The 26,592-nt window shown below is 55.5% G+C and overlaps 2 protein-coding genes across 3 annotated transcripts in view; one reads left to right on the top strand and one right to left on the bottom strand.

Annotated features, from left to right (window-relative positions):
- The window catches only part of NGEF (neuronal guanine nucleotide exchange factor), a 48,280-nt gene extending 37,648 nt beyond the window's left edge, over positions 1-10,632 (top strand). The window contains exons 7-13 of the mRNA XM_054477559.2: positions 1,075-1,149; positions 4,000-4,089; positions 5,244-5,407; positions 5,922-6,077; positions 7,110-7,189; positions 8,134-8,238; positions 9,657-10,632. Of these exons, the coding sequence (XP_054333534.1) occupies positions 1,075-1,149; positions 4,000-4,089; positions 5,244-5,407; positions 5,922-6,077; positions 7,110-7,189; positions 8,134-8,238; positions 9,657-9,847 (861 nt within the window). The 3' untranslated portion in view covers positions 9,848-10,632. The remainder of the gene's footprint in view (positions 1-1,074; positions 1,150-3,999; positions 4,090-5,243; positions 5,408-5,921; positions 6,078-7,109; positions 7,190-8,133; positions 8,239-9,656) is intronic.
- Positions 10,628-24,983, bottom strand: SNORC (secondary ossification center associated regulator of chondrocyte maturation). Of its 2 annotated transcripts, none has more exons than XM_063648119.1 (4): positions 24,896-24,983; positions 18,965-19,093; positions 13,205-13,387; positions 10,628-13,087 (listed from the first exon to the last, which is right to left on the bottom strand). In XM_063648119.1, the coding sequence occupies exons 2-4, from the start codon at positions 19,035-19,037 to the stop codon at positions 12,978-12,980; spliced, it is 366 nt and encodes a 121-aa protein (XP_063504189.1). In that variant the 5' UTR covers positions 19,038-19,093; positions 24,896-24,983; the 3' UTR covers positions 10,628-12,977. The 2 variants fall into 2 exon arrangements, with proteins under 2 accessions (XP_063504189.1, XP_063504188.1); XM_063648118.1 differs by lacking the exon at positions 24,896-24,983 and adding an exon at positions 19,231-19,283.
- Positions 24,984-26,592: the final 1,609 nt, after the last annotated feature.

Raw genomic sequence — 26,592 nt, 5'->3', positions numbered from 1 at the left:
CGTGTGTGTATATGTGTGTGCGTGCATGCATGTATGCATGTGTGTGCGCGCGCATGCATGTATGCGTGTGTGCGTGCACATGCTGCAGCATGGGTCTGGACTGCATGTGCGTGCATGCATGTATGGGTGTGTGTGTGCACGCATGCTGCAGCATGGGGCTGGACTGCGTGTGCGTGCATGCATGTATGCATGTGTGTGTGTGCGCGCACATGCTGCAGCATGGGGCTGGACTGCGTGTGCGTGCATGCATGTATGCATGTGTGTGTGTGCGCGCATGCTGCAGCATGCGGCTGGACTGCGTGTGCGTGCATGCATGTATGCATGTGTGTGTGTGCGCATGCTGCAGCATGGGGCTGGACTGCGTGTGCGTGCATGCATGTATGCATGTGTGTGTGCGTGCATGCTGCAGCATGGGGCTGGACTGCGTGTGCGTGCATGCATGTATGCATGTGTGTGCGCGCATGCTGCAGCATGGGGCTGGACTGCGTGTGCGTGCATGCATGTATGCATGTGTGTGTGTGCGCGCATGCTGCAGCATGGGGCTGGACTGCATGTGCGTGCATGCATGTATGCGTGTGTGTGTGCGCGCATGCTGCAGCATGGGGCTGGACTGCGTGTGCATGTATGTGTGTGTGCGCGTGCATGCATGTGTGTGCGTGCATGCATGTATGCATGTGTGTGTGCACGTGCATGCATGTATGCGTGTGTGTGCACGTGCATGCATGTATGCGTGTGTGTGCACGTGCATGCATGTATGCGTGTGTGTGCACGCATGCTGCAGCATGGGGCTGGACTGCATGTGTGTGCATGCATGTATGCATATGTGTGTGCATGCATGCATGTATGCATGTGTTTGTGTGCGCGCGTGCTGCAGCATGGGGCTGGACTGCATGTGCGTGCATGCATGTATGCATATGTGTGTGCGTGTGCGTGCATGCATGTATGCATGTGTTTGCACGCATGCTGCAGCATGGGGCTGGACTGGTGCAGTAGGGAGGCAGTCATGGTCAAGGTGGGAAATGGGAGGAAAGATCAGAAAAGATTAAAGTTAACGCAGCCTTTCCCTGTGCATAGAACATCCTGAAGAGGGTAGAAGAGAGGTCTGAGCGGGAGTGCACTGCCTTGGATGCCCACAAGGAGCTGGAAATGGTGAGTCTCGCCTCCTCTCGTGCTGTATCCCAATGCACTGTTTTCCTCATCCAGGCACACCTTTCCAGCCCTGCTCCCCACATGTCCGTGTGTCTTGTTAGAAAATGCAAATTTATTTTAAAATTCACTTTTGCAATCCAAAAGAGTCACTGGGGCTTAAAAAAATACACCAGGCATGGCTTGGGTAAAGCCTTCTTTACCCTGCTTCCTGGCTCCAGCCTTACGTACTCACCGCCTGTCTGTTACTGTGCCTGGCATGGATGTGGGGACAGCAGCATGGCTCTCAGGATGTTCTTCACCAGTGTGGAGCTCTGCGATCATGCACAGGCCGTGATTCCTCTCATCAGCCACCTGGGATTGTTCTATGCAGGCATCTGGGGCCCACACAGACCCCAGGCTTGTCTTTGCCTGTTTCTCCATGTCAGAAACAGTCTCTCCTCCCTCCTGTGAGGCTCACCGAGGCTGGTTCCCACTCTCCCTGTGCCCTGACGAAGCCCTTTGCTCGGAACCCAGCCCTTCACGCCACTCTCCCAGTCCCCGGAGCTCAGTCGCCCCTGTGCCTCTCTGTGAGGGGATTCACTGGCCCTGCCCAAGAGCCCTGGGCCTTGCTGCCCAAGAGTGCAAGGACCGTCTCTCCAGACCATCTCCTGACCCTCAGAGAGGGACGGCTCCTCCTAGAGGTTTGCAGCAGAGCAGGGGTTTTGCGGGAAGGGCCAGCAAGTATGTTTCAGTCCTCAGGAGCTCTTACCATGTGCTCTGCCACGTTTGGCTCCTGGCATCAGCTGGAGCTGAGAGCCAGCTTTTGACAGCTGTGCTGGGGCACCTCCATTGAGCCAGTGACGCCATCATGGTGGAGAGCAAGGTGGGGGACGTCCATATCCCACTTCTTTGTCACCCCATGGCAGAAGCTTAGTAAAAAGAATATCACTCTCAGTGGGCATCTGATGGTCATTCTCAGCCACATTGAGACATGAATACTTCCTATCCTAATGCAGTCGGTTCCCACCTCGGGCCACTCCTCCTTTCCCTTTCCCAGACCAGTTGGCCACCAAAATTCCTCTGGCAGTTACACGCTGTGCCTAGTGAGGAAAGGCTGGAGCCTCAAGCAGGGTAACCAGGGGGCATCCGCGACCTATGAGCCAGGCAGCATCTCTAGGGGCCCATGCCCACCTCTGGAAGCAGAGCTTCCCTTTTACCTGATCAGATGTGAGTTCATCCCAGCCACCACCAGACAGCAGCCACACGGGGCCACCATGGCCTGTGAGGGGCCCACGTGCCCCAGAAGGCTCTCCCTGAGGTCAGCCCTGGGCCAGGGGTATGTTTTCTGTTTTTAAAGTTCTTTTCTGCTTTCATCTTCATTTTCCTTATAATGAAAGGTATTCTCTGTTTCTAATAGCTTTTTTTAAAAAAATCAAGGTTTATTTTATCTCTGATTTATAAAAGTAATTATACTCAATACCAGGAAACTCAGAAAATGCTTGTAAGTAAAAAGAAAACAATAAACTTCCCTAACCACCTCGCCCTCCGACAGGCTGCAGCTCGCCCTAAACAGACGCCTGTGCACACACACCTGTGCACAGCACAGTCGCAGGGCACACACTGCACATACGGATGGCACACGCACAGCACATACACGCCCATACATATCACACACAATACACACTGCACACACACATACACGGCCCCTACATAATCACACAGTATGCACTGCACATACATACAGCACATACCACACACAGTACACACAGCACACACACATACACAGCCCCTACGTATCACACAATACACACTGCACACACACACAGCACATACTTATCACACACAGTACACACTGCACATACACACAGCACATACTTATCACATACAGTACACACTGCACATACACACAGCACACACTTACACACAGTACGCATAACACAAACAGCACACATGGCACATACATATCACACACAGTACACACTGCACGTGCATACACACGCACACACATAGCACTCTGCACATATGCACAGCACACAACACTGCACACACTGCGTATACACAGAACACATGCACACACGTGGCACATACATATCACACACAGTACACACTGCACATGCATACACAGCACACACATATGACACTGCACATATGCACAGCACATACTGCATATACACAGCACACACATGGCACACACAGCACACACCACTGTATTCTTTACAAAAAGGGCTTGTGGTTTAGAAACAGCTTTGCCCCGCATCCAAGTGCAGGTGGAGTCCCTGCCTCTTTCCTGGATTTCTGTTCTTGCATATGTGCATAGATCGTAATTATTTTAATCGGATCCATTGATGGCTGTTGAGGCTGGCACACTTCTCTGGGCACGGTGCTCATTTATGTGCCCTGACTGACAGCCTGCGGTGAGCCTGGTCCTGTGCCAGGCCCCATGTGTCACTGCAGAATTTTCTTTCTTCAGAACGAGTCCTCAGGAGTCCCAGGAAGTGTGCAATTGTTAGGTCCTTTGGTGCTTGGGTAGCCTCCCAGGGGGCTGTGGGGAGAACAGCCCGGAGCCCTGCCGGTCCATCCAGCCTACAGAGGAGGAGGGATGCCTCACGCATGTGTTTTCTGGAGTTTGCTTCCTAGCAACGGCAAGGCACCAACTTTCTCCACCGAAACTAACAGGTTTTCCCACTTGCCTTTGCCCCACAAGGTGCTAGAAAGAGGAGCTCCAGTCCAATTGAGACTGGCCAGCCATCCTCAGCTGTGGGCACAGTGCCTGGTCACGGTGGTCACTCAGCCCTCTCTGTGGCCTGAGCAGGAGGAAGGGGCCGGGACAACTGGCTTTGGTAGCCTGATGTGCCCTCCTTCTTGTCCCAGGTGGTGAAGGCATGCAACGAGGGCGTCAGGAAAATGAGCCGCACGGAACAGATGATCAGCATTCAGAAGAAGATGGAGTTCAAGATCAAGGTGAACCGGAGGGATTGGTGTGAGCCTGTGTCCGTGCACGGGCCCCTGGCCCCGCCCCAGAGGCACAGATCACTGTGCCTGGCTGGCCTTGCTTAGGTCCTTGGTGACTGGCCACACTTAGGGTCCCCTCTGCCCCCTGACCTCCCCAGCTGAAGCCACCCCACCTGCCACCAGGCGTCAGACACCACCACGGTGGCCCGGACCTGTCTCCTGGGAGACGGGAGTGCGGGGCTAGTGTGCAGCCCAGACCCACGCGGGGTGTGAACCCTGCTCTCACCTGCCTGCTGTGTGGCCTTGAGCAGTCAGTTTACATGGAGGGTGTGGTGGGGGCTGCTCCAGGGATTCTCAAACCAGGAGGATTTGGAAGTTACCAGCTTCCCCCAAACTTCACAGAAAACTTCAGGCATTCGTGAGCCCTTAGGTCGCCTGGGCCCGACTTTCCGGGAACTTGGCCACATCGGCACGCTGTGCCCACAGACGGTCCCTGAGGTCAGGCTTGGTTTGGGAGCTGAGCCCCACTAGAGGAGGCAGAGGCGGTCTTCTGGGCGTCCCATGTAGCTCCACACGGGGCTGACCGCTGGCTGCCAGGCGCCTGCCGCTGAGTTGCATCATCTGCCAGGCGGCTGTTCAGCTGCAGGCCTGACCTCCTTGCCCCGCGGGTCCCATTCTTTCCTCTCTACTGTGAACTCAGCCCCTTCTCTGATTCTGCATCCCACAGGCAGAGCTTGGTGGGGGCAATGATGACAGACACTAGCTGCCACACTCACAGGCACACACACGGTATCCACACAGCAGTGCACACATGTAAACAGCAGTGTACATGCACACAAGCACATGCACATAACTTTAAGCTCACATGTGGGTACACAGAACACAGGCCACACACATAGACAGAAGTCTACATGCACAGCACACACACACGCACAGCACACTCATGCCCACAGGGGTGCACATTCACACACACACACACACACACACACACAGACCTGCCATTTCTCTGCATCCGTCCAGAACTCGGCCTTTCCCCCCACTTGTGCCTCATGTGTCGGGCCCCTGGGCAGGTGTCAGGGAATGTGACAGACACAGCACTGGGGACGTGTCCTGGGGAGGGACATTGTGGGCACAGCCCGTCTGATGCCCTTTCCCCGCTGCAGTCAGTGCCCATCATCTCCCACTCACGCTGGCTGCTGAAGCAGGGTGAGCTGCAGCAGATGTCAGGCCCCAAGACCTCTCGGACCCTGAGGACCAAGAAGCTCTTCCACGAAATTTACCTCTTCCTGTTCAACGACCTACTGGTGATCTGCCGGCAGATTCCGGGGTGAGTCGCGGCCCAGGGCACCAGGCGCTCTGGTGGGCAGAGGAGCGTGTTGGGCATTGGGTTTGATTGCAGCCTGGGGGTTGGGGGTGTCGGGACAGAGCTTGGGCTTTTCGGTCAGGTTTAAAGGTCTGTTCTGCTGTGGCCCAGCTTTGGGCCTTTAGCCAAGGTTATTTCACGTTCCTAAGCCTCAGTTTCCCCTCCTGTAAAGTGGGGGTTTTACTCCTAGGGCTGTGAAGGGCCCAGCCCAGTGTGTGATACATAGCGAGTGCTCAGCAGGGCAGCCGCAGTAGGGTCGTCAGCGTTGGCAGGACCGTGGTGCTGTCCGCTGTCCGCACCTGGGATGGGCCGCCCTTTTGGGGTGCAGGAGACAGGCGTTCAGGTGGAAGCTTCAGAAGGAGGTGAAGATCAGCCAGTGCTGTGGAGCCAGGCTTGTTGGCCTGCCAAGTGGGGCTCTCCTGGGACCCCCACAGGCCTCCTCGGGGCTGACACGCCTGCCCTTCTCCCTGATCTCCAGAGACAAGTACCAGGTATTTGACTCGGCTCCGCGGGGACTGCTGCGCGTGGAGGAGCTGGAGGACCAGGGCCAGACGCTGGCCAACGTGTTCATCCTGCGGCTGCTGGAGAACGCAGATGACCGGGAGGCCACCTACATGCTAAAGGCGTCCTCTCAGTGAGTGCCTCGCCGCCACACGCCCAGTGCCACCCGTGGCACCTTTCTGTGTGGCCTCGATGCCTATGGGCCTGTCCCCAGGTGGAACAAGGCACCACACACGCTCTGCGTGGAGCCGACCTGCCCATCCTTCCCGTCCAGACCCCGCGCCAATACTTTCTGTGGGGCCACTGGGGGTGGCTGCAGGTTCCTGGATGCATGTACTTGTGTGTGCGTGTGTGTGCATGTGTGTGTGTGTGTGTGTGTGTGTTCCCTTGGGGCTTCAGACTCTGGGCGAGTCCCTCTTTTTGGATGAGCCCTTTTAGAACCCTTGTCAGGCTGAGTAGGGAACCACCATCCTCCTGCTCCCTGCTGCCACTTGCTGTGTGGCGTTGAGCTCATCTCTTCACCTCTCTGAGCAGCTGGGACCCCTGCCCTGCAGCCCTAGGCCCCCCAAGAGGGACAAGCAAGCTAAATGTGGGGAGAGATGCTTTGCAGGCCCTGAGCCTGGAACTGTGGAGGTTGCAGTGAGCTGAGATTGCAGTGCACTCGTGGAGTGGAACTCCCTTGTGGCCTGCTGAGTTGAGGCTCTGCCCTCCCGTCGTGGCCCCGAAGCTGCCCCTTACCCATAACTCACCAGATATCCTCCCCTGCCCAGACCTGGGGCTACAGCTGACATGGACCAGGGCAGGACCTGTCGGGATGAGAAACTGTGGCTTTGGTGGCATGGCTGTGGTCACGGAATGTGCTCTTACGTGTTATTTGGTGGGACTTGTTACCTTGGGGGCTCACCCTCACTGCCTGACTTCTGAAAGCATCACAGGGGAACATCATAGAGGGGCTCCCCCATGCCCCTCCGTGGGTTCCTGTGTGTGTCAGACCCTGGACCAGCCGGTTTCTGTGGCTCCCCCGAGCTGTCCCTGGGGTGGGCTCGAGCGGTGCTCAGGATGGTGGACGCAGATCCGAGGGGCAGCTAGCTGGGAAGCCTCGTGCCACATCTTGGGGGGCTGCCGTTGATCTGCAGTTGGGGCACTGTCCTCTTCCCTGTGCCAGGAGCGAGATGAAGCGTTGGATGACCTCGCTGGCACCCAACAGGAGGACCAAGTTTGTTTCATTCACATCCCGGCTGCTGGGTAAGTCACCGGTGGGTAAGGGGGCGCCATTTGTGCTGGGGCTGGCCCTGCCCGATGCCGCAGGTGCACGGTGTGCCCTGCCTGGAGGGAAGCCCTCCCTGAGCTGGTGGTCTCAGAGGCCTGCACGGGCCTCCAGGGGCTGCTTCCTACTAGAAACTTAGTATCGGCCAATAACCTGGCATGACCACACTGTGTGAATGCTGGATGGGCCTTAAGTGACAGGTACCACAAAGTCACCAGGAAGAATTTGGACTAAACTCCACTCTGTTTTAGGTTTGCCAGTTGTCTGAAAAGCTTATTAACTAGAAAAAAGCCAGGTGCAGTGGCTCATTCCTGTAATCTCAGAATTTTGGGAGGCTCAGGCGGGTGGATCACCTGAGGTCAGGAGCTCGAGCCAAGCCTGGCCAACACAGCGAAACCCCGTCTCTACTAAAAATACAAAAATTAGCCAGGTGTGGTGGTGTGTGCCTGTAATCCTAATTACTTGGAAGCTGAGGCATGAGAATTCCTTGAACCTGGGATGTGGAGGTTGCAGTGAGCTGAAATTGCACTGCACTCCAGCCTGGTGACAGAGGGAGACTCTGTCTCAAAAAGAAAAAAGCACAAGTCCAGCTGCCTTATGAAGAAGCTGCTAACCCTGATCACGTGAACCCTGTCCTGATCACCCCAAACCACTCCCAGGGCTATCTCCCAGGTACAAAAAGTTCTTTCTGAAGTTTAAACTAAGGCCCCTCACAGCCTTTATGCATGTATTTCTTCCCAGAACTCCTGGCTATGTTAATAACGTTTTCTATGGAAACAAATCCTCCTCTTCCTCAGACGAGCCCTTCTGCAGTTGCTGTGGGAGTCTTCCTATTCTAGGCAGGGCTCAGCTGTGGGCTTGGTGGGAGCAGGCAGGTGGGTGGTGCGGTGGTGGGGACGTGCCCGTGCCTCTTGTCCCTCAGACTGCCCCCAGGTCCAGTGCGTGCACCCATACGTGGCTCAGCAGCCAGACGAGCTGACGCTGGAGCTCGCCGACATCCTCAACATCCTGGACAAGACTGATGATGGTGAGGCCCGGGGACCTCCCCTCGGGGCCCCCAGGGGACCCCACACGGAGCCTTGCCCTGCAAGGGATGAGGGGGAGGGTGAGAAGCAGATGCCACCACTGGCTGATAGGCTGGTGCCCTGCCATGTCTCTTGCTCCTGAGACGTTCTGCTTGGACACCGCCCATGCTGGCTTCACTGGCCTTTCCTCAGCGTAAAGGAGGAATTGTTTCCAGTGCCTCCCTGTCCTCCCCTAGAGCCGGGAGGCCCCACCTTTCCTCCTTCACAGTGGGCCCAGCCCAAGCGGGTGGCTTCGTGTCCCTCTCCCCTGGCCCTGGCCTCAGCACCCCCATCACAGTGGGAGGGAGGACAACCAGGAACATCCTAACCCTGACCTGACCCAGACCTGTACTTGCAGCTTCAGGTAAAGCCTGTGACCACCAGGCTCGGTGCCCCATGTGGGCCAAGAAGCTGCCCCCAGCTCCTGGCCACCCCTGCTGCTGTCATCAGTACCAAGCGAAGTTCCTCCCAGCCTCTGTAGAATTGAACACTGATCCCCTTTCCCTTTTCAAATCACATCCCTGTCTCTACAGTAATTGCTCCTGATCCAAATCCCCAAAGTATACAACCGCATCTTCCCCGCTTCCTCCTCTCCTGCCGGGTCCTGGTAGAAGGCCTCAGGCTGTGACCTCCAGGGGAGGCCTTCTCCAGGCAGTTCCTCTTGCGGGCTGTTCCCAAAGGCCCAGGGGCTCTCCTGCCCTCTTCCCATGGAATATAACTAGCCTGCTCCCCTCCCAAATGAGACCTGCAGAGGGCATGCCCCAGGCCTCTTAGCTCCCAGGTTGGGACACACTACACATCAGCCACAAGCTCTGAGCAAAGGCCTGGTGATCTCTAGGGGAGGGGAGAGGTAGAGAAACAGGGCAGGGAGAAGCCAGATGACGCTGAGACTACTCGTGCTGTCAGTTCACGATGGGCCCTCTCCACTGACCACACCGGCCCTCAGGAGGCCAGGCCTGGGAGGATCGGCCCCACAAGAGGCTAATGACACAGTCCAGGCCGGCTAACCACGTGCTCAGCTGCCACCCCCACCAGCCCCTTGAATGCCTCCAGCTTTTTGGAGTGGCCCTTGGGGTCTCCTGGGCTCGTGTAGGGCAGCATAGAATTGCCGAGGGTCCCACAGTGGGTTCCAAAGTCAACGTGGAACTGCGTGGCACAGAGCAGGCCTTGTTCTGTGCAGGTACCCGCGCACCTCCCAGCTTATAGGGGTGACTCCAGTCTGAGCATCTCAGCAGAGGTGTGCAGAGCCGCTGCCTTTTGGGAAGGCTAGCTGGACTCCTAGTGTCCCGCCACAGATGGGGGCCCTGGCCAGGAGGGAGCCTCTGTGCAGCCTGTGCCCTGCAGGAGCACCTGACCTTCTCTCCCTCCCCTCCATGCACAGGGTGGATCTTTGGCGAGCGTCTGCACGACCAGGAGAGAGGCTGGTTCCCCAGCTCCATGACTGAGGAGATCTTGAATCCCAAGATCCGGTCCCAGAACCTCAAGGAATGTTTCCGTGTCCACAAGATGGATGACCCTCAGCGCAGCCAGAACAAGGACCGCAGGAAGCTGGGCAGCCGGAATCGGCAATGACCCCCACCCGGGGGGCCGGTGGGAGCAGGGCCTGTATGAGACCCCGGCAGAAGGTGGGGGGCTCTGGGAAGCACAGGCCAGCGCCTCCCCAGGTGGCAGGATCTGGCTTGGGGTGCCCGGCCCTCATCCCTGCCCACGCAGTGAGTGCTCATGTGTCTTGGCCCCTTGCTCGCAAACTGGATAAAGGGTGCCCAAGCCTCTCCTGATGCATTTGTAAACAAGAAGGTTTCAGCAGTATTATGCCACCTCCCTCATGCCTCCGAGGGGGTGGAAGGGGGTGGGCACACTCCAGGGCCCCCCACACCCCTGGCCCCCAGGGACTGGAAGAGGCTCCCAACCCAGAGTGTCCCTGTGGGAGGCAGGCAGAAGGTGACAATTGACATGATTTCCTGCACGCGTCCTCCTCTACCTTGGAAGCAGTTAGAATCCACCAGGCACAGATGAGGCCGCCCTTGCCTGACAGAGCTTGATGAGCAGGCCTTGGTCTCCAGTTCCCAGGACTGAGAGCCCAGCTGCCTCTGTCCACCCTTCCCCAGGCCTCTGCCAGCCTCTGGCTGCACGGTCAGGCCCTGCTCCACGGCAGGCCTGCCAGAGCTTGGCTGGGGACCCCTCCCGCCTCTGGCTCCCTGATGGGCTGGATGTAACTTGTGTCTTCTAGCCCCTTAAGGAGCCCAGGTGTTTTAAGGAATGAATTGGTCACTGCATCTTATATCGATTATGGTTCTGAGAAAAGCAAATATTACTTTTGGCTGCATTAAAAGAAGCATCATATATAAAATAAAGAAGATGAAGGTCTACTCTTTATTGCCCTCGTACACAAAGGAAGGGGGTGTTTGGTTCCAGGCAGTGAGAGAGGAGCACCCCTTCAAGGCTGGTCGAGGAGGCATGTCCCAAAGGAAGGGTTCAAGGAGGTTTCCAGAGAGGAAGGAACAGTCAGGGCCTTGCCTCAGCATGGGAGCGGATTTGGGCCTCCACTCGTAGGACTCCAGAAACAGAAAGGGCTGTTTGACGGAGCTGGGGACGCCCCTCTGCTGCAGTGGAAGTGAGGACACAGCTTTGGAAGACCGCGGAGGCCCTGAAGTGTCCATGGTCGGGGGCCCTACCGGGGATCTAACCACAGGCGTGGGGCTGGGACTTCCTGCACTGCCCAGAAACAGGCCCTGGGCCCTTCACACCTTCAGTTACCCAGAGCCGCACCCCCTCCCCTTGCTCCAGCTCCACCTCAGTGTGCTGAGGGGTCCTGTGTGCCCAGGACCACGCTCTCTGCCAGGACACAGTTTCCCTGCTCGCCAGAACAGGCCTCTGCTTTAGATCCGGTGGGACTTTGTAGCGTCTTCCCACAGGCCACAGCAGGGTGCTCGGACCTCAGACCCTCTGAGAATCACAGAGATGCACAGGCATGTGACACTGGTTCCACCGGAGAGGGAGGCCCCCTGGTCCCAGTGAGGGGCTGTGATGCACCCGTTGGTGGGGGAGTGCTTGCAGAGTGGGGAAAGGGAAAGAGGGGGCCATCTCTCGTCCCTGGAGGGGAGGGTTGGGAAGGAGCTGGGTGGCCATTGGTCCCCGTGCCTTTTGAGGCTGGGAAACAGCATGTTGAGTTGGATCGTCCACTCTGATGAAGGCTTTGGTTACTCAAGGTTATGTGAGATGAAGTAAGTTAACCAATTAGGAAAATAGGTCAGTTTCATAGCACTCCTTTATAAGCAGAATCATTTAACTCACAGTGTATTTTGGGGAGACTGGTTGATTGGGAAGCTGTTAACAGACTTGGATGAGGCCTTGACCCCCATCCCCCAGTGTGTGAGAGATGCGCGGGCACCACCTGGGCTTGAGTGTCCAGGAGGAGAAAGTCACGGCAGGAAACAGTGCCATGGGGAGCTCAGGGACACCAAAGGGGCCAAAACAGCTGCTAGAGAAAATGAATTTTTAAAAAAGAGAAGCAGCTTGCCCTCCAGCAGCATTCCCACTCAGGAATCTTCAGATACATTAAGCTGTCCCCAAGGGGTCTGCTGGCCTCCAAACTGTCCAGCCCTTCCCTCCAAAGGCCCTGGGGACTGCGGTAGGGACCAAGTTCCCACTTCCTGCTGTGCCGTGCAGGTTAAATGATCAAAGGATCAAAGTTTACATCTCTAAATGCTTCCGAGGTGGGGATCCTGGACCAGGCTCCTCACCCTCACTCCGCCCCGACGCTCTGAGGGTGAAGTGGGGTGAGTAGAGCTGGGAAAGTCGTTTTCTCTCCCTGAACAAACGAACCGTGGGCGTGGGGGCTGCCGGCCCCCAGCCAGGCCTGGGGGGTGAGAGTAGGAAGCAGGGGCAGGCAGTGTCCGGCGTCGACTCTCGACTCATCCTGCTCCTGAGGCTCCCTGGGCAGAGGGGGGCCTGGGGCTGCTGGTCTGAGCCCGCGGATGGGGCCCTGGCTGCGGGACTCAGAGTCAAGACATCCCCCCAAAACAACGCGGCCTCTGGCTGGGAGCGCCGACGGCCCCCGCCCTCCCCCGGCCCGGCCTCAAGGAGCGGCGGGCCCCGGGATCTCCGTCGGCCTCTGCCGCCCTCGCGCTTACCTCCTCACGGAACGCTCTGAACGCCAGCGGAGCGGGATGGGGGGCAGGCCCCGGGGAGCGCGGCGAGCCCCTCGGCCCGCGCCCAGGCAGAGGAGGCGGCGCCGGGAGAAGAGGCCGCCCGTGGCGTGGCCCCGGCCGTGACGGTGGCCCCGGCCGGGCTAAGACCGCTGGCCGCACACCCGCTCCGATGCCCTGGCGGCCCCGGCGCAGGCGCACCGGGGACGCACATGCGGCGCGCTCCTGAGGCACTCCAGCCGTGGTGCACGCGGACGCCGAGCCGCGCGGCCCTGCGCGCGCTCACGTGCACGCCACACGCGGGCGGGCTCGGACATGCTGTGCGCTCACGCACGCCCCGGCGCCCCTGCGGGGAATTCGGGCGCGCCTCCGGACCCGCGCGCGTGCACGGCACCCACCCTCGGCCCCCCGCGCGCACCCCTGCACTGAGCGCTCGCCTGCGCGCGCTCACGCACTGGCACACCTGCACGCGCGGACACGCACGCGCGGACATACAGGCGCGTGAGGAGTGCAGCCGAGTCGCGCCGCGGCCGGGCGCGGCCCCTTTATTCGCTTCAGGAGGCGGAAAACTTTCTCAGCGCGACGACCACGAGCGCCAGCACCACGCAGGTGGCCAGCAGGGCGGCGATCACGATGGCCGCGATGGCGCCAGGCCCCAGCGACCCTGCGGAGGACGGAGGACCACGTCACCTGCTAGCCCCCGCCTGGCCGGCCCTCCTCCCCGCGCCCCCCGCCCCTCCTAATTTCTCCCTCTCCCCTCCCTCCCCCGCCCCGCCCGTACCGCCGCCCTGGTCCAGCCGCTCCTGCGCGGTGCTGTCCTCGGGTCCCGGCGCGACGGTGGGGGCTGGGGGACCGGTGTCCACGGGCTCCCGGCCGGGGCTGGTGCTCTCCGCGGGGCCTTCTCCCGACGGCAGCTCGGCCGGCTCGTTCCACAGCGTGGGCACGGGCTCCTGTGGAACATCATCTGCAAAGCCAAGGAGAGGTGCTGGGGCCCCAGGTGACAGGGCCGACAGGGACTTCACCCCCCACCTCTAGGTTAAGCAAGTTGCGGGTGGCGCTGTGTGAGGGGTCTGGGCTCAGCGCTGCACTAGCCCTCACATTTCCCAGGCTAAGAAGCTGAAGCCAGTGCATTGCTCCCTCCGGTAGGGCAGGGCCGGTGGGTGGGCAGGAGTGTCTGTTCAGTGTAAGGGAGGTGCCCCCTGCAAAGCCCTTCTCTGCTCATAGGGTTGGGAGTTGGCAGGATTTGGGGTACCCAGGGACCAGAGAGCAGAAAGGAGACATTCTCAGTCCCGCAGAAAGCACAGGCTGAGACGCCTGCATGATAACCCCCGCCCTGTATCCTCACCAGCCAGCCCACCCCAGTTGTCCTCCCCTGATCACCACCCCAACCCTGGGCCATCCATCCCCGGCAACCAGACAGGAGGCCCCAGAAACGCTGGAAAGCTCAACATGGGGATGGTAGGTCGGCTCCTGGCCTCTCCAGCCCAGCCAGACCATCTGACATCACAGTGTTAGCAGAGCAGGCCTGCCCATGTCCTAATCTCTCTCTCTCTCTCTCTCTCTTTTTGAAACAGAGTCTTGCTCTGTGCCTAGGCTGGAGTGAAGTGGTACGATCTCGGCTCACTGCAGCCTCCGCCTCCCGGGTTCAAGCAAGCGATTCTCCTGCCTCAGCCTGCAGAGTAGCTGGGACTACAGGCACCTGCCACTACGCCCAGCTAATTTTTGTATTTTTAGTTGAGACAGGGTTTGCCATGTTGGCCAGGCTGATTTTGAATTCCTGACCTCAGCTGATCCACCTGTGTCGGCCTCCCAAAGTGCTGCGATTACAGGTGTGAGCCACTGCGGCCCGCCCCATGCTCTAATCTCAACTGGGATAGAGACTGTGATCCAGGGACACTCGACCCTCAAGCTGGTCCCCTGGATGAGCTTGGGGATGTCCCGACACCTCATCTCTTTGACTCCAGCTATTCTGTGGTGTGGGAACTGCTTTTATCCCCATTTCAGAGACAAGAAAGCCAAGGCTTGGGGATAAGGTGTGGCAGTGGTGAGCACAGGTGGGCTGAAGCCCTTGGACAGTTGCAGGAGCAGTTGTGCTGCCCAGAAACAGTGTAGGGAGGCTGCCGTTCTGTGAACAGACCCTGCCGGCCAGCCCGTGACCCTAGGGCACATTTTGTCCCTGCGGGGTCCATCTCTGAGCGCTGGGGCAAGAGTCAAGCCAGACACTTGCCCTCCTCGTAGGTTCACCAGCACCCAGAGAGGGGGATGCTCGAGAAGACACAGAGGTCCTTCCAGGGTTTTCTGGCCAGTTGTGTCCATCTAGGGCAAACCACGCAGAAACATCAGCCAACCCAGACTCAGGGTCAGTCTTAAAGTAAATGGGCCTTCCCAAATGTCAAAGTCAGGAAAAACAAAGAAAGACCGAAAGGTTCTAGGTCAGAGACTAGGGAGACAGCGCAATGTTCCTGGACCGGGAGGGACAGGCCTGTGATCGGAGACTCGGGTCCGTTGGTGAAGTTTGAACAGAGTGTGGCTTAGGACTGCCTCAGTGCTCATTTCCTGGTTTTGATAGCTGACTCCGATGTGTAAGAGAATGTTCTTGTTCTTAGGAAGAATTTAGGGGCAAAGGAACATGACTTCTGCAACTTGCTCTCAAATGATTTCAGCATTCAGATAGAAAGAGGATTCAGCAATGTAGCAAAATGTTGGCAGTGGCAAGACTAGGCGGATGGACTCCTGGAGTTCATTGGAGTATTTGTGCAACTTTTCTGTAAACTTCACATCTTTCCACAATAAAATGTTAGCAGGTCCCTGGCTTCCGGGCCTCTCTCAAGCCTGGAGAGGTCAGTTGCAAGGCTCAGCTCTGAGACAGCTTACTGACCTTTCACCTGACCTGCCACATTCCCTAGGGCTGGCCCAAGGCAGAACCCCTTTCCAGAAAAGACCTCTGGCAGGAGGCCCCAGGGGTGGAAGGCCCATTGACCCCCAACTGGGGAGGCTTCCCTCCCGAGGGGCCCAAGGCTGCACTGCAGCACTGATGTCTCTCCAGCCTCCCACCAACCTTGAAGACCACCCTGAGAGGAGGGGAAGTGACCCAGCCAGGCCTCCCATGTCGCAGCCAGGGAGGCAGGGGTCTGCAGCCTTGCAGCCCCCATGGAAGGTCCCAGGCCCCTGGTGTGCTGCCTCAGGCTTCTAGGGGCTGAGCAGGTAAAAGGCCTGAGTGTGCCCACCGCCTGGCAGGCACCAGGGTCTAGGCTCACTGACTGCCTGAACATGTCCAAAGAAATGGACAAATGACACACCCAAGACAGACTGGCAGGCAGGCACCTCCCTGCATCCGGAAGCCGTGGCAGAGCTGCTGGGTACCAGGTCCAGCTGACCCGGGTGGCATCTGCAGGAATCAGCTGAGGAGTGGCAGGCCTCCAGCCCCTGAGAAGGCAGGGCTCAGTCCCCGGGCCAGCCCAGCAGGGGTGAGCCGCCACCCTTGACAGTACCCTTTGAGCAGGGCAGTGGGGAGCCCCACTCAGGCCCTGTCCCCATCTGTCCCCTGTGACCCAGCCTGTCTCTGTTGTCCCCACCACCAGACATACCTGTCCTGGCCTCCTCCCACTGTACACAGCCCCCTCCTGTCCAGCCAGGCCATGAAGCTTTCTAATCAGGAGGGCTGAGGCCTATCCTTGCTCCATCAGGCTCTCACCCTGGACTTCGTGCCCCAATCCACCTTCCTGACCTGTGAGACAGGGGTTCAGACTATGCTGTCAAGCATCTTGCACAAGGAGGTAACTGTGTGAACACCAGCATCTTCAGCTGCTGCGTCTGGCCTGGGGCGCGCCTCTGGACACAAGCCCAGCTGCTGTGGGTCTGCAGCCGCTGGCCCCCACAGGAATCCCTCAAGGCTGGCCCAGTACCGATCTGCACACAAGCGGCCAGGGCCCCAGGGGCCACCAGCTCCCTGCCAACCTAGGCTGGTGCCCAAGTGGCAGACACATAGGCTCGGAATGACAGCCTGCGCTCAGCCACCAATCCACCAGGAAAAGGGGTGCCGCTGCCGGGGAGGGGCCGAGGCACTTCTTATCCTCATCTATGTTTCTAGAATTTACTCCAGTAAGAAGGGAAAGCAAAGCTGAGAGGCAATTCCCATCTTCCCCCAAATCCATCCTTCTGGGAAGCTGGGAGCAGAGCAGTTTCCCAGCAGGAATCCTGTCTGGGGAGGGCAGAGATGAGGCAGGAGCGAAGGTGTGGAGGACGGAACTCATGGCATGGCAGGCAGGCAGTGAATAGGCCAGGGTGACAGAAAGTGAGGTTGGCAAAGAGGTGGGGGCACGGAGGACCCCAAGAAAGTTCCAGGCGGTAATGAGGCCCAGACTCCATTGACCAGAATTAGCCATGTGGTGTGACTATGCGCTCTGACCCAGGGAAGCAGGGGCTGGTGGCACTGCCACAAGCCTGGGCACCACGGGCTCTCTCCCAGCCCCACTGGACCCAGCCGCCCTGCCTTTTGGTAAATAAGTTTGTTCTGACCACAGGGCCCTGAGGCCAGGCGCCTCTGCTCACAGACAGCCTTTGTGTGGGCCATGAAGGGCCTTTTCATCCCTGCCCTGGCCTCCTGCCCGCTCAGCCCGGCCTGCTCCCACCTCAGTAGCTGAGGCCACAGGCCCCCAACAGGGAGGGCCTGTGCCTCAGATGGGGCCTGGGCCTCAGCCCGCAAGGCCGCTCCTTCCCTTCCTGTCTGCTACAGGACCCCAGCCAACAGCAGAGGGCCATGTACACACCTGCCCAGAGCTCCCAGCCCAGGGGTGGGGTGCTGAGAGCCTCCCAAACGCTCTCACAAGAACAATAGCCAGAACCCCAGAGACTCCGGGGTTGGGAAGGACTGGTCTGGCCCCTGCGGGGCGCCTGCCTGCTCTTGGTAGGACACATGGAGGGAAGTGGGGCAGTGAGGCCAGGTGAGGTCCTGGCTGTCCCCAAGGCATCCTGTGGTGGCAGAGGAAGCCCACCCGCCTACAATGATTAGGGACAGTCTGGCCTGGGAACTCTGGCCGGCAGCCTGGGCCAGGAGGGTCAGCCACACAGGAGCAGCAACCTGGGCAGGAGCCACAGGCAGCCCGGGCCCAGCGGGCAGGAGCCAGGGCCTCCCCTTCGGCCCACGCGGACCACCAGGCTGGAGAAGCAGCTTCATCCCAGTGAGGGGGCTGCAAAGATCACAGCCCCAGGATCCAAGCCATGGAAGATGCCACCTTCCCCTTTAGGTCCCTTCCCCCCATCCTGGGGACACCGCATGGCTCGCCTAAGCTGGCGCCTCTTCCACCACAAGGGAGGCTGGTGCCCTCCCAGCTTGCGGGAGGAAGTAGAGTTCTGTTGAGACCACCCTGTGCCAGGGAGGGGCTCAGACCACGGAATCCGCATTCCCGTGATGTTCACTGAGCGCTAACTGGATGTGGGGCCCATCCCAAAAGCTCCACACGTCTGAACTCACGAGGCCTCACAGCCCCCTGCAAGTGAGGCAGAGCGTGGCGGTATCACCATCCTACAGATGAGGAGAAGGCACAGAGAGGTTAAGAAACCGCCCGGTCAAGACTGAGCACACCCTGGCCTCGAGCTTCTTCCTGGGCGTCCAGGGAGAAGCCAATAGTCCCCGGGGCTCCTCGCTGTCACCCAGACCTCCCAGGGTGTGGCCAAGGGGGCCTCCCCAGGCCTGTCGTCCCCCAGAAGCTCTCCCCAGGCCATGCTTTCACGACTGCAGTCCACCTTTCTCAGATCCGCGGGCACCCTCCAGAAGACCCAGGCTGCAGGGTCCCTGAAACCCGCTACTGTGACACAGAAGCCGGCTGCCCTTTGATCCAACTCCCGGCCAACAGGAGCAAAGACCACCTGTAACCCTTCTGCGCCCTTTGTCTCTCAGGCTCTGAAGCCAGCCTGGGCCAGTCTTCCCCTCTCCACAGGGCCCTTGGGAGCCTGCCAGAGGCCTCCCTCTCGTGGGACCCCAGAGTCCGCCACTCTGATCTCAGTCCAGAGGTCCACACCATTTTGCAGAGGGATCTTGGGCCTTGTATTCTTTCTCTCTCTGGAGCCTTTCCCCAGATGGGGACAGTACCTGGGTCCTCATTCTCTAAGGACGTCGCAGAAACAAGCAGGGAAGCTTTTGAAAGTAATCAGCAAGGCTCTGCACTCCTCTAGCCCCTCAGCTGCTTGTCCTGTGCCTGGTGCCCCGGCTGCCTCCCAGACCTGGGAGACTTCAGATTTTAAAGTGCTAGAGCAATTCCCATGTCCCCCCCAACAGCAAAACATCCCTGGGCCTGCCCCCCAAGTTGTCCTCCTTCTCCAGAGGCCATTATCCCTCCTGCTAACAGTTTCCTGAGACGTCCATCCCACACAGCTGCTGCCAGCCGGCCTCACAAGAGCTCTTCACAGAATCACCCCAGATAGTCGTCCCATCTCCTGTGAGGGGGCTTCCTCCCCAGTGAACGTTGAAGAATCTGGCCCCAAGGTAGTTATCGGCCCTGGGAGGCTAGTGGTGGCTGAGATAAGGGCCTTCACCCCTTACCTGTGAGCACCGCAGGGGCCAGAACCCCGGAGACCAGCAGCAGCGCCATGCGCAGGGCCAGACAGGATGCCATCCTGCCGGGAGTGAGGGCAGCGGCGGGCGGGATGCACGGAGGACTGCGCTGGTTAACTTCAGGGCAGTGAGAAAGAGGCATCAAAGGGCTGGGAAGGGTTTTCATCAATGCAAACTCTGTCCTCCTGGGACACCGTGCCCGCACATTCCCCCCCCCGCCAACACACACACACACAAGAGCTCACAGAACAGACCTGCTTTCCTGAACCTGGGAGCAGCCCCGCTCTTGGAGAGGGAAAGAGGAAATTGCCTGTGCTCTCTCTCTTTCTCCACCCCCCAACACACACACACCTCCCACACTTACTCCTGGACTACTGAAAGTGAAAGGTTTTCAGGCTTTCTTGTGCAAAAGAATCACCCAGGGAACTTGAAACATGCAGCTGCCTCTGGCCACTGTGTTTCAGTGGGACTTGGGTAGCCCAGGGAATCTGCATGTTAGTGCCTGTGGCCTGGGCTTGGGGAAATTTGGCCTGAAGAAGGCAGCACTGAGTGCAGGATGGACTCCGCTCACCTCTGGGTTCTCCATGCCTGGCCCGGAGTAGGTGCTCAGTGCTTGTTGAAGAAGGACTTTTAAAGCAGTTTTGATCCAAACCCTCAGGCAGCTCTAGTCTTTCCTAAAACGCTCCTGTCTCCTCTTTCACTCTCTGCCTCCCTAGACCCCTGTGCACTTATGACATCCATTTCCAGGCTGGGCCTGGCTCAGAACTTAGCCCCACTGCCCACTGCTCCTCAACAGCTCCACAGGGTATCTAACGAGCGGCTACAACTTGCAGTGTCCAAAGCAAACCTTGACTCTACTGTCCCTTCCCTCACTCAGTCAATGGAATCCCAGTTCCCCGCTCCCAGATGTTCTAGCCACACAATGAAGTCATCAAAGGTCTCTCTTTCCCTCACTTCCCACGTCTGAGCCCTCAGAGTTCTGTCAGCGCCCCCTACTTCACACCTTGATGGTTTCCCACTGCGCTAAGGGCTTGCCTCGGCCCTGCTCAGCTTCCCACCCATGACTCTATGTTTCAGTCCACTGGCCATGACTAGGCTCCCCCAACAAACCCCCAGATCCTGCCTCAGGGCCTTTGCATGTTCCCCTCTCCTTCTCCCAGAAGGCAGTCCCTGTGGTGATTATGTGGCCACCCCTTCCATTCAAGCCTCAGCTTGATAAGTCAGCCTCTCAATCCCCCCGTCACTTCACTTTTAATTTCTTTTTAGCATGCGTATTTATATGAAATTACCTTGTACTTTTTTGTTAATTTTTTGAGGAGCAACACATATTCTGTGAAGCACACAAATTTTTTTTCTTTTTTCTTTTTTTTTTGAGACGGATTTTCGCTCTTGTTGCCCAGGCTGGAAAGCAATGGCGTGATCTTGGTTCACGGCAACCTCTGCCTCCCAGGTTCAAGCAATTCTCCTGCCTCAGCCTCCCGAGTAGCTGGGATTACAGGCGCACACCACCACGCCCAGCTAATTTTGTATTTTTAGTAGAGACAGGGTTTCTCCACGTTGGTCAGGCTGGTCTCAAACTCCCAACCTCAGGTGATCCACCTGCCTCAGCTCCCAAAGTGCTGGGATTACAGGCATGCACCACGGCGCCTGGCCCACACAAATCTTATGTTTACCGATTGATGAGCTTTTATATACATACACACCTGGCTAAACACCACCCAAATCAGTAGAGGCCCTTCCCAGCACAGCAGCAGGGCTCCCTGTGCCCACACAAATCTTATGTTTACCGATTGATGAGCTTTTATATACATACACACCTGGCTAAACACCACCCAAATCAGTAGAGGCCCTTCCCAGCACAGCAGCAGGGCTCCCTGTGCCCACCCCAGTCATACCCGCAACGTTCTCTTCTGTCTTCTACTTTCATAGCTTCATTTGTCTACTCTTGAACTTCAAAAAAATGGACTCATACGAACTCTTGTGTCCAGCTATTTTAATTCAACATTGTCTATGAGCTTCATCCGCGTTGTGTGTAGCAGTAGCTCATTCATTTTTCCAGCTGAATAGTATTCAATTATATGAGTATGCCAGTTTACCCATTCTCTTACCCACTTCATCCATTTATCTCTCCATATCCATTTGAGTTGTTTCTAGGTTTGGGCTTTTATGAATGCAGCTCTTATGAATATTCTCGTGCATGTCTTTTTGTGGATGGAGGTGCTAATTTCCCTCGGTTGTACAACTAAAGATGGAATAACTAGGTCAAGGGTAAGTACATGCTTAGATGCTCTAGATACTGCTAAGCAGGTCTCCAAAGTGTGTGCTCCAGTCTCTGCTCTCCCAGCAGGAGAGTTCCAGTTGCCCCGCATCCTCATCATTACTCGGCATTGCCAGTCTTTTTATTTGTAGTCATTCTGATAGGTATGTAGTGGTATCCTATTGTAGTTTTAATTTGCATTTCCGTGACTAATAAAGTTGAACAGGCCGGGCACAGTGGCTTGCACCTGTAATCCCAGCACTTTGGGAGGCTGAGGCAGGTGGATCGTGAGGTCAGGAGATCGAGACCATCTTGGCTAACATGGTGAAACCCTGTCTCTACTAAAAATACAAAAAATTAGCCGGGCGTGGTGGCGAGCACCTGTAATCCCAGCTACTCGGGAGGCTGAGGCAGGAGAATGGCGTGAACCCGGGAGGCGGAGCTTGCAGTGAGCCAGGATCATGCCACTGCACTCCAGCCTGGGCGACAGAGCGAGACTCCATCTCAAAAAAAAAAAAAAAAAAAAAAAAGTTGAACACCTTTCCATGTTTATTGGCCCCAGGAATATTCACTTTTGTGAAGACGCTGCTCCATTTTTTTGCCTTTGTATTTATTAGGGTGGTCTACACCTTAAAATTTATTTTTAGAGTTTTTGGTTTATTCCAGGTAAAAAATCTTTTGTCAGGTATATGTAATGGTGCCTCCAGATGAAGGGTTGTTTTTCAGTCTGTCTTCAGCCTGTGATTGCTCAAGGTAGTGGGGGCTTTTTGTGTTTACCAATGCAGTCCCAGCATCTAACACCATGCCGAGCCTGGCAGCAGGAACTTCATATGTGAATCACAGCAGCAGGAACTTCTGGGATAGATTTAACATTAAATATTTTCTCACTCATTCACTCATTTCTTTTTTTTTCTTTTTCTTTTTTTTTTTTTCTGAGACAGAGTCTCGCTCTGTCGTCCAGGCTGGAGTGCAGTGGCACGATCTCCACTCACAGAAAGCTCCGCCTCCAGGGTTCACACCATTCTCCCTCCTCAGCCTCCCGAGTAGCTGGGACAACAGGCGCCCACCACCATGCCCAGTTCATTTTTTTTTTTTTTTTTGTATTTTTAGTAGAGATGGGGTTTCACCGTGTTATCCAGGATGGTCTCAATCTCCTGACCTTGTGATCCGCCCACCTTGGCCTCCCAAAGTGCTGGGATTATAGGCGTGAGCCACCGCACTTGGCCTTTTTTTTTGAGACTAAGTCTCATTCCATCACCCAAGCAAGAGTGCAGAGGTGCAATCTCGGCTCACCGCAACCTCCGCCTCCCAGGTTCAAGTGATTCTCCTGCCTCAGCTTCCTGAGTAGCTGGGATTCCAGGCACCCACCACCACACCCAGCTGCTTTTTGTATTTTTAGTAGAGACAGCATTTCACTATGTTGGCCAGGCTGGTTTCGAACCCCTGAACTCAGGTGATCCACCTGCCTTGGCCTCCCAAAGTGCTGGGATTAGAGGCGTGACCCGCCTGGCCGTCGTTCACTCATTTCTTAGCTTGTTTGCTCTCAGCCCTGCCCCTCTCCATGCTCTGCTATGCACTGTAGCAAGGCCACGTGGAATCACACTCCTGACGCTTTCTTGCCAGCTGCCTGCCTGTTAGGGTCTGCCAGTGGAAGGCAGTGGCAGGAGATGGAAGGTGGGAAGGCAGATGTGACTCTGCTTCAGATTTCTGACAATGTCTTGGGTGGCAGCAGCAGCACTGGCTAGAGCAACATCAGTGACAAAAAGTCAGGTGGTGGTGGCTGCAGGGACAGTGACAGACGGCTAGAAGTGTAGGCTCCTGGATCCTCCTCAAGCAGCTAGACTGTGACACCAGGAGCCTTAGTGGACAGTGTTCTGCCCTCTGAGTAATTTCTGCTCCTCAGTCGAGGGTGTTATCCATTTCCTAGTTACAGTGACTGATTTTTTTTTTTTTTCTTGAGACTTTGCTCTGTTGTCTAGGCTGGAGTACAGTGGCACGATCTCAGCTCACTGCAACCTCCGCCTCCCGGGTTCAAGCGATTCTCCTGCCTCAGCCTCCCTAGTAGCTGGGATCACAGGTGCCCATCACCACATCCGGCTAATTTTTGTATTTTTAGTAGAGACAGGGTTTCACCATGTTGGCCAGCTGGTCTTGAACTCCCAACCTCAAATGATCTGCCGGCCTTGGTCTCCCAAAGTGCTGGGATTACAGGCATGAGCCAACTCGCCCGTCTTTTTTTTCTTTTTTTTTAAAAACAGTGTCTTTCTCTGTTGCCCAGGCTGGAGTGCAGTGGCACAATTATAGCTCATTGCAGCCTTGAACTCCTGGGCTCACTGGATAATTATTTATTTTTTGTAGAGATGGGGTCTCACTCTGTTGTGATCCAGGCTGGTCTTGAATTCCTGTGCTCAAGCCATCCCCCTTGACTTGGCCTCCCAAAGCACTGGGATTACAAATGTGAGCTACCACGCCTGGCCTAAGGTGACTTTTTTGAGTAACCTTACCTTCCCTCTTTTGCTCCTTCAGTCCTTTCAACATTGTTGTAACAAATTCCTACGTTAAATCTCTTCTGTTTGAAATACTTAAAGTGGTCTCTGTTCCTAGTCAGACTCTGACCAGTACAGTACTATACTTGGTACCTGGAATGGCCCCAGAAAAGAGACCCTCAAAGATCTGTTTCTGGCTTGAGGTTGAATGCAGTGAAGACCTCATTGCCAGTGGAAAAGGAGATACTGGCAATATATGGCATGTCAATATGTAAATATTTGTGGTTGCTCAGCATGAAGTATCCACTGAAGACAAGATTTAAAGAACCAAGGATGCTGCCCTTGACGTTTATAGTGGTGATAATGAGCAAAAGGATAGTCAAGTCAACTGGCTACTTTTTACAGCATTGTGTGTTCACAGAAAGAAAATGACAAGCTCAGGGCTTTCAATTCTAAGTTCAAGGCATGATCAGATAACTAGAGCATTTCTGTGGTAGTCTTTTAAAGATCTCTCCCTCTCTTTTTCTTTTTCTTTTTTTTTTTTTTAACACAAGGTCTCACTCCCATTGCCCAGGCTGGAATGCAGTGGCATGATCTCAGCTCACCGCAGCCTCAAACTCACGGGCTCAGGTCATTCTCCCACCTCAGCCTCCCAAGTAGCTGGGACTACAGGCGCGCACCACCATGCCTGGATAATTTTTGTATTTTTTGTAGAGACAGGGTTTCGCTGTGTTGCTCAGGCTGGTCTCGAACTCCTGGGCTCAAGCAATCTGCCCAACTTGGCCTCCCAAAGTGCTGGTATTACAAGTGTGAGGCATCACATCCAGCCAAGATCTCTTTTTTTTGGTTAGCAAATGGCATGATTGGCAGCAAATCAGTCCCAAAATTTAATTATGCATGTTGCAGAACTACAATGTCAAGGTGAATTCATAGCCTTGCCCAAAGTTCCCTTAAGGCACTGATTGGAAAGGAGTGAGATCTTGAGAGTTATAATGGAAATATGAGGATCATCTACCCACAAATCTTCAGGCCTCCCTTGCAGAAGCAGCAGGCACTTCTCCCCTGTCTGAACAGCCTTTTGTTGTTTGAATAATAATCACATCTGTTAAGTTCCATTGCAAGAAAATAGGGTTGTTGCAAAGGACAACCCCATTTTAGGGTGTTGTCAAGACCTACCCTAACAACTTCTCCTTGCCTCCATATCCATAACTAGAATCAGGTATCAGCATTCCTAGGGAGAGCAAGCACAAAGTCTGACTTAGGAGGAAATAAGCACAAAATAAAACTACTGTTAATTTATGCTAGCAATAAATTAGTAAGTATCAAGTTAGTAAGATACGAATTTTCCTAATTTATATTAATAGAAACATGGTGTGGGAATGAATTCTAAGGTGTCAGACGAAATAGGCAGGATGTGAGTATGACATTAGATCAGGCCACATTCTAGACACGGGCGTGCTTAGTGAAGTCTGAATTTAATGTTTCAACCTAAGCATCTAGGAGCAGCTCTGTTTGGCTGGCTGACCAAAACCTAGGCTCAATAATAGCCTGGATGCTATGAGATTGAGAAGCCTAACTTAATGAAGAAGGGGATACCAATGGCTTAGTAAGAAAGGACTGTTGGGGTGGGTTTATCTTCAGCGACCCCACTAAGTTCTCAGTAGATCCCACAGTACACACTATTCACTGAGACACTGCGAGATGCATTAGTTAAGACCGGCAACTTTAAAAAGATAGGTTGTGGCTGTTTTTTATAGGCCAGAGTTGATGATGGGATCACTGATTTCAGAGGAAATAATGTGATTCTAAAGCAGCAGAGGCCAAGCGGCAGCACTGAACTGCCAGAGGCCGGGTGGATGCAAACCCTGCCATGGATGGCGAAGATGAAATGACCTGGCCAGGTGCAGTGGCTCCCGCCTGTAATCCCAGCACTTTGGGAGGCTGAGACAGGCGGATCACTTGAGGTCAGGAGTTCAAGACCAGCCTGACCAACATGGAGAAAACCCATCTCCACTAAAAATATAAAAATTAGCCAGGCGTGGTGGTGCACACCTGTAGTCCCAGCTACTCAGAAGGCTGAGGCACAAGAACTGCTTGAGCTCAGGAAGTGGAGGCTGCATCTCAAAATAAAAAGATGAAATGACCATCAGAATGTCTTAATCCCTAGGAATAAAACAGCCAGCCAGTCTACTAATGCATTACTTGATATACAAAAATGAACAGGTGAGCAGACATCTGTATTTACTATAATGGAGCATCAAGGTTCTCACTTGGTTCCCAGAACCAAAATCTCTTGATAGAAAGGGAGGCCATTTATCTTTAAGGAAGGACCCTGCAAGATGGCCACAAGTACAGACAGTAAATCTTCCAAATCTTCCTCAAAGGTTTAGGCAGTCATGGACCAGAATAGCTGGGCACTGGCGGAAAGGAGATGCATTTGTTTTTCAGGGATCACTAGACATTGGCTTTTTGTTGACACTCATCTTTGGATACTCAAAATGCCACTGTGTTTACCAAAGTGAAAGTGTATGGAAGTCAAGTGACATATGGATGACAGGGAGGGAGGGAGGCTGCCCAGGGGCAGGAGTGGGCTGAGAACCCATCCTGGGGAGGCAGGACGAGGCGTGAGCCAAGGCTGCAAGCTGCTGCTGCGTGCTTCACTATTCCATCAGACTTCACTTATAAAACTCAAATTTCAAAGATAAAATTAAGAATTTCAAGACAATGAATTGTATTTCAAATGATTATTATAACCATGCTAAAGGTAGAAAAAAATAACTCTTAGACCAGACAAAAAGTCTAAAATTACAGATAGCTGCAATGAATACTATACATATGTATTTTTATAATGTTGGAGTGTCTTTAAACAAGTA

Source organism: Pongo pygmaeus, chromosome 11 (genome assembly GCF_028885625.2).
Source record: "Pongo pygmaeus isolate AG05252 chromosome 11, NHGRI_mPonPyg2-v2.0_pri, whole genome shotgun sequence".
Lineage (NCBI taxonomy): Eukaryota > Metazoa > Chordata > Mammalia > Primates > Hominidae > Pongo > Pongo pygmaeus.
Note: the sequence above shows the minus strand (reverse complement) of the source record. Positions and strands in the feature narration are given on the sequence as shown.

Bases quoted from the DNA above. Each gene is read 5' to 3' on its own strand.
- SNORC (XM_063648119.1), bottom strand. From the start codon at position 19,037: ATGGCATCCTGTCTGGCCCTGCGCATGGCGCTGCTGCTGGTCTCCGGG. The intron at 13,388-18,964 runs GTAAGGGGTGAA...TTGGCTTTGCAG, and splicing joins GGCCCCTGCGGTGCTCACAG to ATGATGTTCCACAGGAGCCC. The intron at 13,088-13,204 runs GTACGGGCGGGG...CGTCCTCCGCAG, and splicing joins GCGGCTGGACCAGGGCGGCG to GGTCGCTGGGGCCTGGCGCC.